This window comes from Amyelois transitella, chromosome 9 (genome assembly GCF_032362555.1).
Source record: "Amyelois transitella isolate CPQ chromosome 9, ilAmyTran1.1, whole genome shotgun sequence".
NCBI classification, from domain to species: domain Eukaryota; kingdom Metazoa; phylum Arthropoda; class Insecta; order Lepidoptera; family Pyralidae; genus Amyelois; species Amyelois transitella.
Window position 1 is genome coordinate 5,218,689 of NC_083512.1, and position 15,824 is coordinate 5,234,512.

The window sequence follows — 15,824 nt, forward strand, 5'->3', positions numbered from 1 at the left end:
GCTTGATCTATGTAACAGCCGGATGAAACAATGATTAATAAGATGTAGGTTAGTAAGTCATCAATCTATATTTGGGATACATACATACATATGGTCACGACTATATCCCTTGCGGGGTAGACAGAGCCAACAGTCTTGAAAAGACTGAATGGCCACATTCACCTATTTGGCCTAATGATAGAATTGAGATTCAAATAGTGACAGGTTGCTAGCCCATCGCCTAAAAAAGAATCCCAAGTTGGTAAAGCTTATCCCTTAGTCGCCTTTTACGACATCCATGGGAAAGAGATGGAGTGGTCCTATTCTTTTTTGTATTGGTGCTGGGAACCACACGGCACTTTTGAGTATTCACAATATAAAAAAACAAGGTGTGCTATAAAGATTCATTCATATATTTATTAACCCTTTCCATGCGGCTGGCGTAATATCACGTATAACTAAAAACCGTTGGCCACACGGTGGGCGTATTATTGCGTCCAAAGCAAATCCTTGTGTTAAACGATTAGACCAATATGAAAGTTGGTTCCCCTGTACTGTAGTTATAAACTCAACAACCTTACGTGAAACGGTGGAAAAATACTTACTTATTATTATGTAGATACGAGTGCATGGTTTACGCCGATAGTGTTGTAAGCTTTTTATATCAAAAGTCTAATAAAAGGAGAATAATATAAATGGTAAGTTTATTACTTATAATTCTTTATAATGTGTTTTACCTCGACGATAATATTTTTAAAGATAAATCTTCAGATGAGACTCAAATTGACGAGCATGAACCATATTCGCAACCAAATTTTATCGACGATGATGAGATGTCGCAAAGTATTTTATCTAGAAAACGAGGAAGAAACAATGAAATTTCTCCCGAAACTTTTGACGAGGTCAAAGAATCTCAAGTATTTAAGATACCGCAACGAATTTTACAAAATAAAGTGAAATGTTATGATGACTCTCCAAATCCGATAACACCATGTCCAATAAAAACACGACACAATGTACAAGATATGTCAACTAGCCAGTTACTTATTGTACCCTCATAAATTAAATTTTAAGCTACCCTCGTTACATTTTATTATAACCATAGATTTTTTTTAAAAGCATGATAAAATAATAAAAAAATAAAAAAATGTAAAATGAGTATGTAAAACTGATGACAAAATATGGGATGCTCAAGCGGGATTTCGAAAGGGAATGGGATGTACTGATCAGGTCTTTTCCTTGCGGTGCATAGCCGAAAAGTTTTTGGCCAAGAGTCAAAAAGTCTATTGCACATTCGTAGATCTGGAAAAGGCCTATGACAGAGTTGAGAGGAATGAATTGTGGTCAGCACTTTCTATGCATGGGGTGAGCAGTCTCTTAATACGAGCACTGAAATCCTTATATGAGGATTCGAGTGCTTGTGTCAGGATAAACGGAGCGCACACTGAGTGGTTTAAGATTGAGAAAGGCGTTAGGCAAGGATGTGTTGCGTCACCGTGGCTGTTCAACCTATTTATGGATAGCTGTTTGACAGATTTGAAAGAGTCTAAAAGTGGATTAAGGATGAATGAGTTACTCGTCAAATGTCTGCTCTATGCCGACGATCAGGTTATACTGGCGTCATCAGCGGAGGAGTTACAGGAGATGGTAAACTGTATGCATGAAGCTTTAAAAGAGAAAGGAATGAAAGTGAACGTAAGTAAAACTAAAACACTGGTTTTTGAAATGGAGAAAGAAATGACAGCATGTAATATTTTGATTGGAGGAGAAAAAGTGGAGCAAGTGAAAGAGTTTGTATATCTAGGATCAAAGTTTACATCAGATGGCAAGTATGATAGTGATATTGAAAGGAGAGTGAACGCGGGGAACATGGTGAATGGAGCTTTGCATGCCTTTATGAGCAGTCAGAAACTATCCAAAAAGGCTCGACTGGCTGTGCACAGGGGCGTGTTGGTCCCGACATTAATGTATGGGAGTGAAAGTTGGGTATGGCAAAAGAAGCATGAAAGCAGAATAAATGCAGTGGAAATGAGAGCGTTAAGGAGTATGATGGGTGTGAAATTGAGTGACAGGATAAGGAACAGCGTGATAAGGGAATGTTGTGATGTGAAAGAAGATGTAGTTACAGGAATAGAAAAGGGTATGTTAAGATGGTTCGGTCATGTGGAGAGGATGAATGAAAGCAGGTTGACTAAGCAGATATACAAGGAGAGTGTGGAGGGAAAGGTCGGAGTGGGAAGACCTAGACGAACGTATCTTGATCAAATTAAGGACGTCCTGGTAAAGGGTCAGGTCAAAAGTACCCGAAACCGCCGAGCTTGTATGAAGAGAGTTATGAATGTGGACGAAGCGAAAGAAGTATGCAGAGATCGTGGCAAGTGGAAAGAGGTAGTCTCTGCCTACCCCTCCGGGAAAGAGGCGTGATTTTATGTATGTATGTATGTATGAGTATGTAAAAAACTGAGTGTTAATTGGCTTATATGCTTGGCCTCTCTTATTCTTGCTTGCTCATACCCAGTTGCCCAAAAAATTATTATGATTAATAAAAATTTGATTTCGATTTACTACATATTTCAGTTTTTTATAAAATAATATATATGCAAGTAATTTTATATAAATATTTGATATTCTTTTTGTATTTTTGCAGCAAATGTTCATTATTCTTAATCATAATTCAATTTTGCTCATTTCTGCTTATAAAGACGTTATTGTTTCAAGGTATGGCAACACCAAAATTGTCTATATAATTTTGAAAACGAAATAATACGCCATCCGCGTCTAGCGAAAAAAATTACAGAACGCAATAATACGCCTTCCGTACAGTAGAACCAGTTTTGTTATGACGTAATATCTCGCCCATCGTTTTATAGAATAGAGTAAGATCCCAGAGCCGTAAGACACAACTTATTTTCTAAAGAATGGATCTTTCTATTCTCAGTAGTCTTTCATGTACTTTTAATACCTGCATGTTTGTGAGACTTGCCCGGTGACACCTGCGCAGGTACCAGGCGAGAAAGGTAACTAAAAATCACAGTTACTTAACTTAAATTTTTATGACTGATTTTTATATATATTTTATAGACTATTACTCTGAAGTCATATCAGAGAAGTCAGACGCTTTCCATGCGCCAGAACTTTTGTCAGACGCTTTAAAGCTCTATCAAAAAAAAATTAACTTAATTTATTTTTAAATGTCTGACTTTTATATATGTTATTCAGATAACTATTACAAAGTTGTATTAAATCAGTCAGACAGTTTGTAATGACCAAACACCCCTTAAACACAAGAATTACTCAATCTCGAGTATGAGCGCGATAGCACAATGCGCATGCGCGTCAGAGTAAAATATCTAATATTTGAAAAGTACTTACTGTTTTCAATTTCATATTTTTGCATATCTATTCAAATACGATGAAATTTATAATTAAAATAATAATTAATCATTTTTAATATAATATAATATATTGCATATAAATAGGGGAAAATGAATTTTTTTGTAGCAATAGCCTTTCAAAAAGAATGATTTTTATTTTATTTAAAAAAATATATCTATCATAATAATTTCAATAAAAAAATAATTAATTACGATTAATCAATTGAATAATTATTTTATTGTCTCTTTATCATCTTCATCATCAAAATAATCATTTGAATTTTCATCATTTATTAAATCTCTATACTGTCCACTCAAGTCATCGTCCTCATCATCAGTTAGATTGTCGTTGCTGGCAGAATTTTCCGTAAAAATAAAATCATAAACAATTAAAAAATAGTATAGTAATAGTAAACCTATAACATATAAATATAAGTAAAAGGCGACTAAGGGATAGGCTAACAAACTTGGGATTCTTTTTTAGGCGATGGGCGAGCAACCTATCACTATTTGAATCTCAATTCTATCATTAAGCCAAATAGCTGAACGTGGCCATTAAGTCTTTTCAAGACTGTTGGCTCTGTCTACCCCGCAAGGGATATAGACGTGACCATATGTATGTAGTCTACTTTAATTTCGACACCACCGCAACGGCTTCGATGGTCCAGTGGTTAGCGCGTGAGACTGTGAAGTTGGCGGTCCGAGTTCTAGTCCCAACAATAACAAGATATATATTAATTTTTATTAAAAATATTTTTTTTTGTGTTGTTTGAGTATTTATTAAAAAAACTGAAAATCAAAATACTACATATAATCATACGGTAAAAATATTTTGTCTGTACATTAAATATTTTGACTGAAACAAATAGAGAATTTTTTTTTACATTTTTTGTCTGTCTGTCTGTATCAGACTGTATGATTAAGATTCAACTCGAACTTTACACGGACGACGTCGCGGGCAACAGCTAGTATGCAATATACTATATTATTTTAAAAATGATTAATTATTATTTTTATTATAAATTTCATCGTATTTGAATAGATATGCAAAAATATGAAATTGAAAACAGTAAGTACTTTTCAGATATTAGATATTTTACTCTGACGCGCATGCGCATTGTGCTATCGCGCTCATACTCGAGACTGAGTAATTCTTGTGTTTAAGGGGTGTTTGGTCATTACAAACTGTCTGACTGATTTAATACAACTTTGTAATAGTTATCTGAATAACATATATACCTAAAAGTCAGACATTTAAAAATAAATTAAGTTATTTTTTTTTGATAGAGCTTTAAAGCGTCTGACAAAAGTTCTGGCGCATGGAAAGCGTCTGACTTCTCTGATATGACTTCAGAGTAATAGTCTATAAAATATATATAAAAATCAGTCATAAAAATTTAAGTTAAGTAACTGTGATTTTTAGTTACCTTTCTCGCCTGGTACCTGCGCAGGTGTCACCGGGCAAGTCTCACAAACATGCAGGTATTAAAAGTACATGAAAGACTACTGAGAATCGAAAGATCCATTCTTTAGAAAATAAGTTGTGTCTTACGGCTCTGGGATCTTGGACTAGAAGGACCTTAATACAAAACCGCCCGTACAGAGACGGCGAAATTGAAATAATGCTTCCGCATGGAAAGGGTTAAAACTGAAATTGTTCTAGTCAGATAGCCATCGTGCTACTAATCTTCTCGTATTTTGCTTCACTTGCGTCATTTGGATGGTGTCTGTGGTCAGCCAATTTTGCATATCGAAACAATGCGATGCCCTGAAAAAAAAAACCACAAGTCACAAAAAATACTCTTAACTGTGTCCTACTAGAATGTTCCTATATATATATATGCTTCTGCTACATGTTCCTGGTTCGACTCCACTTACCTCTTATACCATTTGCACCCTCAGCGTGGCAGCCGCGAAAAAGCTTAAACAATAGCGCTGTCCCGTTTCAAGTCATAATTAAAAAGAGAAACTTAATAAACATCGCCATGGTCATGTCCAAACAACACGACGGCCATTTGCCCCTAATGTCATTTTTGGGCCCAGTAAACTCACTGGGGGCCGAAAACTAGCTGTCACTGTTTTCAGTGTATTAACCTTTTAACCGCGCGAGTCGCATAATGCGACAAATATTGCCGTGCCCCTACCGCCCGTGTCGTATTTCTGCGACAGAGAATATCCATGATTTTTTCGTTCTATTATCGTCCTATTAACTTCGTGGTATAACTAAAACTATTATTGAATAGAGCTATTTATTACAACAATTACTTAAAATTATGTTTCATAGCTCTAAGCATTGAAAAAACTTAAACAAAAATAAGTAATTGGCAGCTCGGACTTTTCTTCGGTGTCTATCGCGCGTGTCGCATAAATATGACCATAGGGATGGGATACAATGCAATGCGCATTTTAAAAACAAAATAACAAACAGTTAAATAATCAGGTATAATGCATCATTCAGCATGAAATAAACAGTGTCATACGAAATAAAGTTAAATTTAACATATTGTCTTGTGTTACAATTTTTTTCCCTTATTATTCATAAGAAAAGTATCCCTCAGAATCTTTGTATAACGCCAACATTTGACGTTAGTTCCCATCCCTAGACGGCTATGCTTGCAACACATTTCTAAAAAACTTTTTGACATCCCTAGACGGCTATGCTTGCAACACATTTCTAAAAAACTTTTTGACTTTTTTTTATCGATACAACGATTACTCCTCCTTATTTATTGTAGGTATTATTTTATCGATTTGTAGCGGCGCGCTAGGGGCACGACAATTGATATTTAGCCAAGCGCTTAAAAGGTTAACCCTTAAATTGGCAGTGTATGTACTGGCATACATTAACTTTGTAAAAATATTTGACATAGTATAATAAAAATGTCTGTGTCACAAATCATTTTAATTCATTGCAATACTAATTATTTTTATAAGGAAAAATAAAACACGTCTCTGACAACACTTATTTTGATATTCGATCTCGAAAATGGCGGCCCGGCGTAGCTCATCTGTGTTGACTAAGGTATTTATATTATTTTAACTTGGTTTGACATGGTTTGTGGTGTTTTTATGAACTATATTTTATGCATAACAGTATAATCGAATGGATTTGATATGTTTTTGTGTATGGTGACTTTGTGTTTTGAGTTTATTTTGGTCGGTAAACTGATGTATGCTGTGGCATACATTGCCAAATTCGTAATGAAAGACCCTTCGTTTTGTCTGTATGACACAGCATACATTGCCAAGTTTGTAATGAAATGCTTTATTTGTAATTTGCAAGATACCGCATGTATTTGTGATTTGGGATTGCTTTTTATTTTTGGTTGAAGCATGTTTTTTGTTTCTTTGTTGCCAGCAAACGCTACTAACTCGAGGTGGTAGAATATTAGCTCTTGTGCCTGCTGAAAATGCACCCTCTTACGATAGCGAGCGCTCAGATGTCGAAGAGGAATTTCGTGTACGCACTCCGCTTTCTTCATTTTCTTCTCCAGCACCTTCTATTCATTCTTCCTTAGAAAGACTAAACATTCTAGATGATGACGAACATTACAACAGCGACAATGTTCCACTTACGCCCATTTTTCAAACAGTATATTCAAGTCCGTCTTTAGAACCAAATTGCAATAAAGTACCGGTGCTGAGTGATATTCCGTCACTCCCAACAACTCCTCTTACTCCAGTAAATCCACCAAATCCAAAAACCAGATCCCGACGTCGTCAGCCCACCGTTCCTGTCCAGAAAAGACCGAGACTAATGAAAAAATTTACTTTGAGCTATCAGTGGAAAAAAGCCATTTTTCGACACAGAGCTATTATAGAAGAAGACTCCAATTATACAGATGTTCCGGATATATCAGCGTTGGATTATTTTTATAAATTTTTTTCGCCAGACATTCTAACAGATATCGTAGAGCAAACAAATTCTTACTCGAAGAATCCCAGAAACTGTCAATTAGATTACCATGTAAAGGCGTAATTTAGTCATTTCAGTTCAATAAACGTTTATACTATTATTATCTTTTGTATTTTTTTTGCTATTCCTGCTCCTGGATAAACTCCCGTCGAAATTTCATAAGTTTAAGGACTCACTTCCGTCGGTATTTCATTAGTCACTGCACTTGGCAATGTATATCCCAGCATACACGACTTTGATCCCTTGGTTTTCTATTCACTTGGCAATGTATGCTGTGTCATACATGAGTTTTCAGGAAAACTGAAACGTAAAGATATTTTTTCGTATTTTTTTGTAATGCCTTAAAACGTCTTAAACCCGATTTCAATAAAAAAAATCGGTTTATGTAAAAAAAAAATTCTGCCAAATTAAGGGTTAATATCCAATGTTGCCAGGTAATCAATGTAAGTACGTATTTAATTTGCAATGAACCTGGAACTTTACCTAGGAACTGTGAATGTAGGGGAGGACTCCTTTAAATCCCTGTCATGGACGCCCAACACGTGCCAAGGGTCGATGGTCCCGTGAATGTTTATAGTATTGTTGACGTCGGGGTGCAGTCCGCCAAACATTGTATTCACGCGTTTTGCAGCATCAAAGAGGAATGCTTCGTCGAATCTAAAAAAAAACTTAAATATAAATTTATACTTATTACAACAATATTATATTGACCACTACACCAAACCAAGATAGATAATAGTTTAGTGTAGAGGAAAACTAAAAAGCTGTAAAAAATAAAATAGTGTGTCCATAGTGTCATCTCTTTGAAATTGTAATTTTATACCAATATTTATAAAACCTGTCGCAAATATCCCACTATTAGGTAATATACACTGTCCAGTAAATCAATAAGCATCACTACTTAAATTAGCTAATTCAATAAAAGATTCATTATTGTAGGACTCATTGCATTTGCCAGCTGCTTTCGTTTAATTTTTTCACTAGCAACGTAAACATCAACTTGGCCTACCTTGGATGGAAAGCCACCTTACAAACTTCGGCGTAAAATTCCACGTCTAGCCACTTGAGAGCGTCGAAAACAGTTCCCGAACTGGGTGCGTTTTGGAAGTACCCGTACTCCGTGCAAGTCTGGTAGTACCAAGCACGGTCTGCAACAATGAAGTAAAAATGGCCGTACATACATAAACAAATATTTTTTTATTTTCCTTACATACAATAATATACCTACATTCTACATATATGTAATCCTGTAGGCATCTAATAAAATCCGTTGAAACTTACTATTGTTGTTCAAGGAGTACGTCAATATTAACATCTGGAAAGTCATAGACCAGCAAGTGAGCAGTCCAGCTTCAGCTGCTATAAATCCACCAATTTTTTGCATTGGTGTTTCTCCTGAAAAAGACAGGTTAATTTTCACTTAAGGATATTTTCCATACAGAAAACGAGGCCTGGCCTGTCTTATTTTATTTTGGGACTAAATTGTTACACGACATTTTTTCATATCCTAAAAAAGTATATGTGGCGACATCTCTACGCCACAAGTCACAACAACGAATCACGCAACGATATTAGTAAAAAAACAAGCGAATAGTTTTTATCGCGCAAGCAAAGATTTCTCGGATTGGAGCATATATAAAACCCCTGACACAACATCGTCGGAAGTGTGGTTTTCCAGGCGTAACACCTAGCCTGGCGGAGAAAATCTTCCATTTGATGGCGATAGAGCCGAATCATAGCTCCCGCATATCCATTTTTCGAAGTGGTAATTTTATGGTGGGTGCTCATTTTGCCTTACACTCAATTAAAAGGTACATTATTACTCATTAGTTCAAGCGATGATATAATCAAATCCTTGCCACGAGAGACCGTAATGGTAAAATTCTCACCATAAACATTTGTAGCGAAGTTGTTGCAAATATTTATTATTCTGCCAGGCGCAGCTGTCTGGGTCACTCCGGAGAATCGCCATGTAATTAGACCAGAGAAGTAGCCAAGCGTGAACTTATCATCGTAATCAAGAGGCGCACATAATCTAAAAAATTTAATTGCTTTTATTGTTATATGTATTTACTGGATTGACTATAATTCGGGTCGTTATTATATCCTCAAAAAATATGAAAATTGCCTACAATAATTTTCTTTATGGCATCTGCCCCAGTGACGTTCTCGGGAGAAACCCACGGTCCGCCTGTGAACACGATCCAGGAGTGAAGGAGCATCTCTCGTCTGACCTCCATGACTCATCCAACAGTTGAATCTAATTTGTCATTGTGGCAAATGCATTGGCCTAAAAATGCATGTTTCATTCTTCATAATAAAGGTGAGTTATAACAACATGAGGAAACCTGCACATTCCCTTTATTCCCTCTAGTCCTAACTAGTAGTTCGATAGTCGAACCATATGGAAATTTTTTCTCCAAATTTTTATAAGTACTGACGAATCGAGTTATTTGTTACTAACTGGCTGTGCAACCATGATTAACCTGCATAGGTTGCAAGGGCTAGTTGGAAGTCGCTTCGTGTAAAAAAACCTGGCTTATTCAATCTAGGATCATGGTCGCATTCCGAACTCCTCTAGAAAGGTGAGACTTAAATTATTTAGTTCAATCCCCGGTCAGGTCATGATGGAAAACGAACTTTTTTCCGATAAGCTTGGTCTTGAAATTTATCTATTTTATGGGTCTATTATACCTGTAAGCAGCTTCGAGGGACCGCCTGCCTGCCTCCGTTTCCATCGCAGCAACTGTGTCCTGTATTCCTTGTGTGATCGTCGCGATGCATTGCTCGCCACCTTCCGAGAGGAAGGCGTCGTGAACCACCTCTAAATAACCTGAAAATGAAGGGTTAAATTTACTTTATTACCCAATTTGGTTTTCAACTTTGAATTCCTAGGATTCATAATGTTAATAACCATCCAGCTAAACGTGTTCTTCGAGACTTTAGAGTTAAAAGGTGTGATAAAAATTACGGATTTTTTTTTATTAGGTACCTGTTGTACACTACGTGCATAAAGTTTAAATAAATGTATAGATAGATACATGTATTTATTCCTGACGGGGCCAATAATATTGTAAAATCTTTTCAAATTTATTTTTATTTATGCCGTGTGGTTCCCGGCACCAATACAAAAAAGAATAGGACCACTCTATCTCTTTCCCATGGATGTCGCTTACAAACTTGGGATTCTTCTTCTCTTCACTTGGGATTTTTAGGCGATGAGTTAGCAATCTGTCACTATTTGAATCTCAATTCTATTAAGCCAAATAGCTGAACGTCGCCATTCAGTCTTTCAGTTGGCTGTCTACCCCGCAAGGGATATAGAAGTGACCATATGTATGTACCTATGTTATTTTTATTTTTTTGACCTTTCGGGCACGCTGTACTGTGGAACTCTGTTTTTGTAAATAAAGCTCTATCAGCGAATACTACTAAAATACTCACCAGTGAAATCGATTTCTGCTAAGATAGGCGCGCTGGAGGCCACTCCCCCTACCACCAAATGCGGGTACCTCTGCTTGAACCATAGCACCATGTTGCCGGCGTAAGAACCGCCGTACAGAATTATCTTGCTGTTGGCAAAACGCGGCTGCTTCTTCAACTCCTTGATGAAGTAAGCGAGGTCCGCGAGAGCCTGGTCCACGTTGAGGAAACGGAGATTTTCGGTGGTGAAGTTACTGCAATTTTGGTATGTGGTTTTCTTGAGTAATCTCTTGTAAATCATTCATAAGACGCAACATGTTGCGATCATCGCGACCAATAGGGTTATTCACGAACGTCGACAATGTATCACGTATTCACGAACTTTAGATTAATTTTCCCTCACTCTCTTGTTCGGTTTACTTTAAAGATAGGTCATATCACATGTCATCTTAACATTGATCAATAGACCTGAGACCGGCAAGTCACTTTCCGTCGTTACAAGGGCATAAGGAAAGGGTGGATGATATCATCCATCGTCTTATCATTCTTTAAATCTTTGTTAATAGCGAACAACGAAACGTCACAATACAGAGAAATGTTCAGAATATAAAAAAGAGTGAAACAACACAAAACTAATTAAGTAACTAGGCAAAGAAACAATTCTTGGTGATAATATCCCAATCTTGAAAAGGGTTGAAATTTAAACTTACGTGTAAGGTAAGGTTTCGCCATAATATCTGTGCTCAGTGTATATCTGATAGCCCTGGTTCTCTACAGCCATGTGGAACATGTTGCCGCCTCGGAGCCAGCCCTCGGCAATATTCCATTCGCCGCCGACCATAATGAATACTGGGTACCCGTCACCGCCGAAGTAGTCTTCATTGTACATGAAGCGCTTTTAAATCAAATACTAGATATATTTTCAATCAATCCGTATAAAACTCTTGCGTTAATGACTAACTTGTAAACGTGTACCTACTTGCATAAGGAAATTTGCCATGGTACGTAGGGTTGACACATAAATCTTGAATAAATAATTACAGGACTTTCCAAAATTCCCACGGGAACATGTATTTAAATTGAATTTTCTATTCGTAGGGTACCTACTCTATAAAATGATTTTTATTTTCTAGATACCTTCCAAAAACTATTAAACATACTAATGCAGTCGCTATCCATTAACAAAATATGTACATTACACATGTATTTATAATTTGATAAGAATTAGCCGATCCAATTTATAACGACTCAACAACACATGACCCATCCCTTGTTATACAATAAAAACTACGTCATAATTATGTTTATTGTTACTTACCATTTGAAAAGTATCCGAGTTATGTGGATCAAAATGATCTACCGGCATAGTGATCCACGAGGTGATGACATTTCTTTCGACTACGGCCTGTCTCTGCAAGTCTTCAGGTGGTTGTAAGTCCACTCGGAAAGTTGGGACTACCTCCTGGCTCCAGCTCAGAGGAACACATAGCAGTAGAACAAGAAATACCTGAAAGGTTTAGAACATTAAAACTTGCATCATTTAGCGCTTAGTTTTAAAAAAAAATATCGCAACACAAATTTTGTTTACGCCAAGATTTGACAGCTGTAAAGCTTTGTATTTATTATAGGAATATCCTTCTTACTTCCTACTACTATTATAAATGCGAAAGTTTGTATGGATGTATGGATGTTTGTTACTCTTTCACGCAAAAACTACTGAACCGATTACCATGAAATTTGGTATGTAGGTAGCTGAAGACCCAGAATAACACATAGGCTACTTTTTATCCCAGAGTTCCCGCGGGATTGATAGGGTTTCCATGCGGACGAAGTCGCGGGCGGCCTCTATAAATAATTTAACGCAAAACCTAAGGACCCTTTATAATTAAACTTTCCGTATTTCTTATTTCCTAATTTCCTAATGTGATTTCTTAATATGGCCAATAGCACGTGATCATAGTGGTATTTCCCTGGTTGTATAGCCGATATAACCTCAGACTCTACAAAGTCTACATATCCTAGAACAACCCTAGTATTATTATAGGAAAACAAACCACATTAAGTTTTTTACTTCAGTTTAGTGAGACCATTTGAGATCGGCATAGATAGGTTCGAATTAGAATGAATTTATTCTGAAATCAATCTTAATATTTAAATACTCTTAAATTTAATTACAATTATACTTTACTAGCTGTGCCCGCGACTTCGTCCGCGTGGAATAGTTATTTTAGGCATCATTGTAGCATCAAGGATGAAGAATTTTCCCCGTTTTTTTTACATTTTCCATTATTTCTTTGCCCTTAATAGTTGAAACGTGATGTTATATAGCCTAAAGCCTTCCTCGATAAATGGTCTATTAAACACAAAAAGAATTTTCAATTCGAACCAGTAGTTCCTGAGATTAGCGCGTTCAAACAAACAAACTCTTCAGCTTTATAATATTAGTATAGATAGTTACTTAATATAATTACAAACATTTACAGAAGATACAGATGAAAATTTGTAGAAATAAATAAATGCACTCACCATTTCAAACGGAAACAATTTTTCTTGACACCATTATAATACAACTAAATTTCCAATTAGATATGTTTACAATTGGACACATTAATCAGCTTTATCTTATCCTAATCACAAAAATGTGGAAAGATAGAGCCTCAGCAATATATTCATTAATAATTCTAAGATTGTCTAGTTAATATTTACGCCAAAAGAGAGATATGACAGCTAATATTAAAAATTAGTAGTGTCCGACCGAAGGTCTATTTTTGGCCGAAGCCGAAGCCGAAGCCGATTAATCGGCTATCGCCACAACCTTCGGCCGAAGCCGAAGCCGAAGGTTTATATTCTCTCAGCACTCAGTACTTAATTTTGTTCAATATTGTCTACAAGCTACAATTAATATTAAAATCATTTCAAAACCTCAATATTGAAGGTTTATATATTGACTGTCTCATATAGAAGTTGATGATATATCATAGAGGTGGTTGGTTTAGAGATAAACTAGCTGTTGCCCGCGACTTCGTCCGCGTAAATTTCGAGTTGAATTTTAATCATACAGTCAGATACAGACAGACAAAAAATGTAAAAAAAAAATTCTCTATCCGTTTCAGTCAAAATATTAAATGTACAGAAAAAATATTTTTACCGTTTTATTGTATGTAGTATTTTGATTTTCAGTTTTTTTACATAAAATACTCAAACAATACAAAAAAATATATTTTTAATAATAAAAAATATCTTGTAATTGTTGGGATTCGAACTTGGACCGCCAACTTCACAGTCTCACGGGCTAACCACTGGACCATCGAAGCCGTTGCGTTGGTGTCGAAATTAAAGTAGACTACATACATATGGTCACGTCTTTATCCCTTGCGGGGTAGACAGAGCCAACAGACTTGAAAAGTCTGAATGGCCACGTTCAGCTATTTGACTTAATGATAGAATTGAGATTCAAAAAAGTGATAGGTTGCTCGCCCATCGCCTATAAAAGAATCCCAAGTTTGTAAGCCCATCCCTTAGTCGCCTTTCACTTATATTTATATGTTATAGGTATAATGCCGTCGTATAATGATAAATGACTTTGAATTTTTAATTTCGCAACTTATTTGCAGGCATACTGATGATTACTTGAGTTCATTCAAATGTCGATAACTTTTTTTTTGTGAACCGATTTTTATGAAACAAACTTTAAATGTTATTCTGAGTTAAAACAAAGCAATTGGTGAAAGTTTGAAGTAAATCGGTTTAGTACTTTCGGAGATAATCGTGATCATACATACAGACAGACAGACAAGAAATTAAAAAAAATATATTTTTGCTTTCTATTATTCATTCTAAGTGTCCCTCTATCCATTTCAGTCGAAAATACTAAATGTACCTAAGTACAGACAAAATATTTTTACTGTTTAATTATATGTATAGATAAAAGTTTGTGATTTACCTACTGGTAAAAATAATGATTTGATTTCTTACAAAAACACTCGTTTAAATACACGTACGGACTTGTTTTGATGCATGCAATCAGCAATGTGATATTTTGACAGTGACTCCCCGCCGCCTCATGACTTTCGTAACAGTTCGTTCAATCTCGACGGTCGCTCGGACCTTCGGCGAAACCTTCGGCTTCGGCCGGATTTTGGGCCGAAGCCGAATGTTTCGCCGAAGGTGGATTTTTTGGCCGAAGGTGGCCGAAGCCGAAGCCGAAGCTTCGGTCGGACACTAAAAATTAGGTACATATACCTAAGTATACCTCGTATAAGTAACTTAGAAATAAAGAAATATTTATAAATTCCACATTTAGAAAAAAAATATATATTCGGATTATTCTGAACTAAAGTGACTAGAAAACGATATCTATTCGCCAGGAATAAAGGAAATCATCTCTTTGTGCCAAATTTCAAATCTCAAGACTCGGCGGTTTGAACTGTGCGATGATATGTCGGCCAATAATATACTTTTATTCGTTAAGCATTTTTACAGCATATATGGACGATAAATTGAGAAGGTTTCCATAATAACTAATCATATAAAAAGTGAAGGAAAAGCAAAGGAAGTATACAGGGATCGTGGCAAGTGGAAAGAGGTAGTCTCTGCCTACCCCTCCGGGAAAGAGGCGTGATTTTATGTATGTATGTATGTATAAAAAGTGACAACTAGATTTTCTCCCACACAAATAATTTGTTCATCTCATCGGTCTGATGAATTTGAATGTAAAAATTCCAATTCTTCAGACCTATATTTGCTTTTTGCATGTTTCTTTGGATTGTTCTTTGGATAAGAGTGTAAAACTTTTTTATCCGAATATCAGGATTTCTCAATTACCATCTTTATCCGATAACACTTGATTAGGTAACTAGGTACCTACTTATGTACTCAAATTTTAATCTAATCAAAGAAACTGTTTGTTAATTGTTATTTATTAGCCAATTAATTATAATTTATACGCTCCTTTAACATATGTACATTGCATATGGCGTGTCGTTCTGTTGCTCAAACTTCCCTTTTGTATAGATACCTATGTGATTAAATTTTATGGGTGAAAATATATATAATAAATCATAATATATTAACATTCCCGGCACCAATACAAAAAAGAATGGGACCACTCCATCTCTTTCCCATGGATGTCG

The 15,824-nt window shown here is 35.9% G+C and overlaps 1 protein-coding gene across 1 annotated transcript; it reads right to left on the reverse strand.

The window, feature by feature from the left end:
- Positions 1–371: 371 nt before the first annotated feature.
- Positions 372–13,355, reverse strand: LOC106134702 (putative serine protease K12H4.7). The gene is made up of 11 exons (XM_060945953.1): positions 13,219–13,355; positions 12,011–12,199; positions 11,403–11,587; positions 10,714–10,946; positions 9,964–10,102; positions 9,159–9,304; positions 8,551–8,664; positions 8,279–8,417; positions 7,753–7,926; positions 4,996–5,121; positions 372–398 (listed from the first exon to the last, which is right to left on the reverse strand). The coding sequence occupies exons 1-10, from the start codon at positions 13,219–13,221 to the stop codon at positions 5,013–5,015; spliced, it is 1,431 nt and encodes a 476-aa protein (XP_060801936.1). The 5' UTR covers positions 13,222–13,355; the 3' UTR covers positions 372–398; positions 4,996–5,012.
- Positions 13,356–15,824: the final 2,469 nt, after the last annotated feature.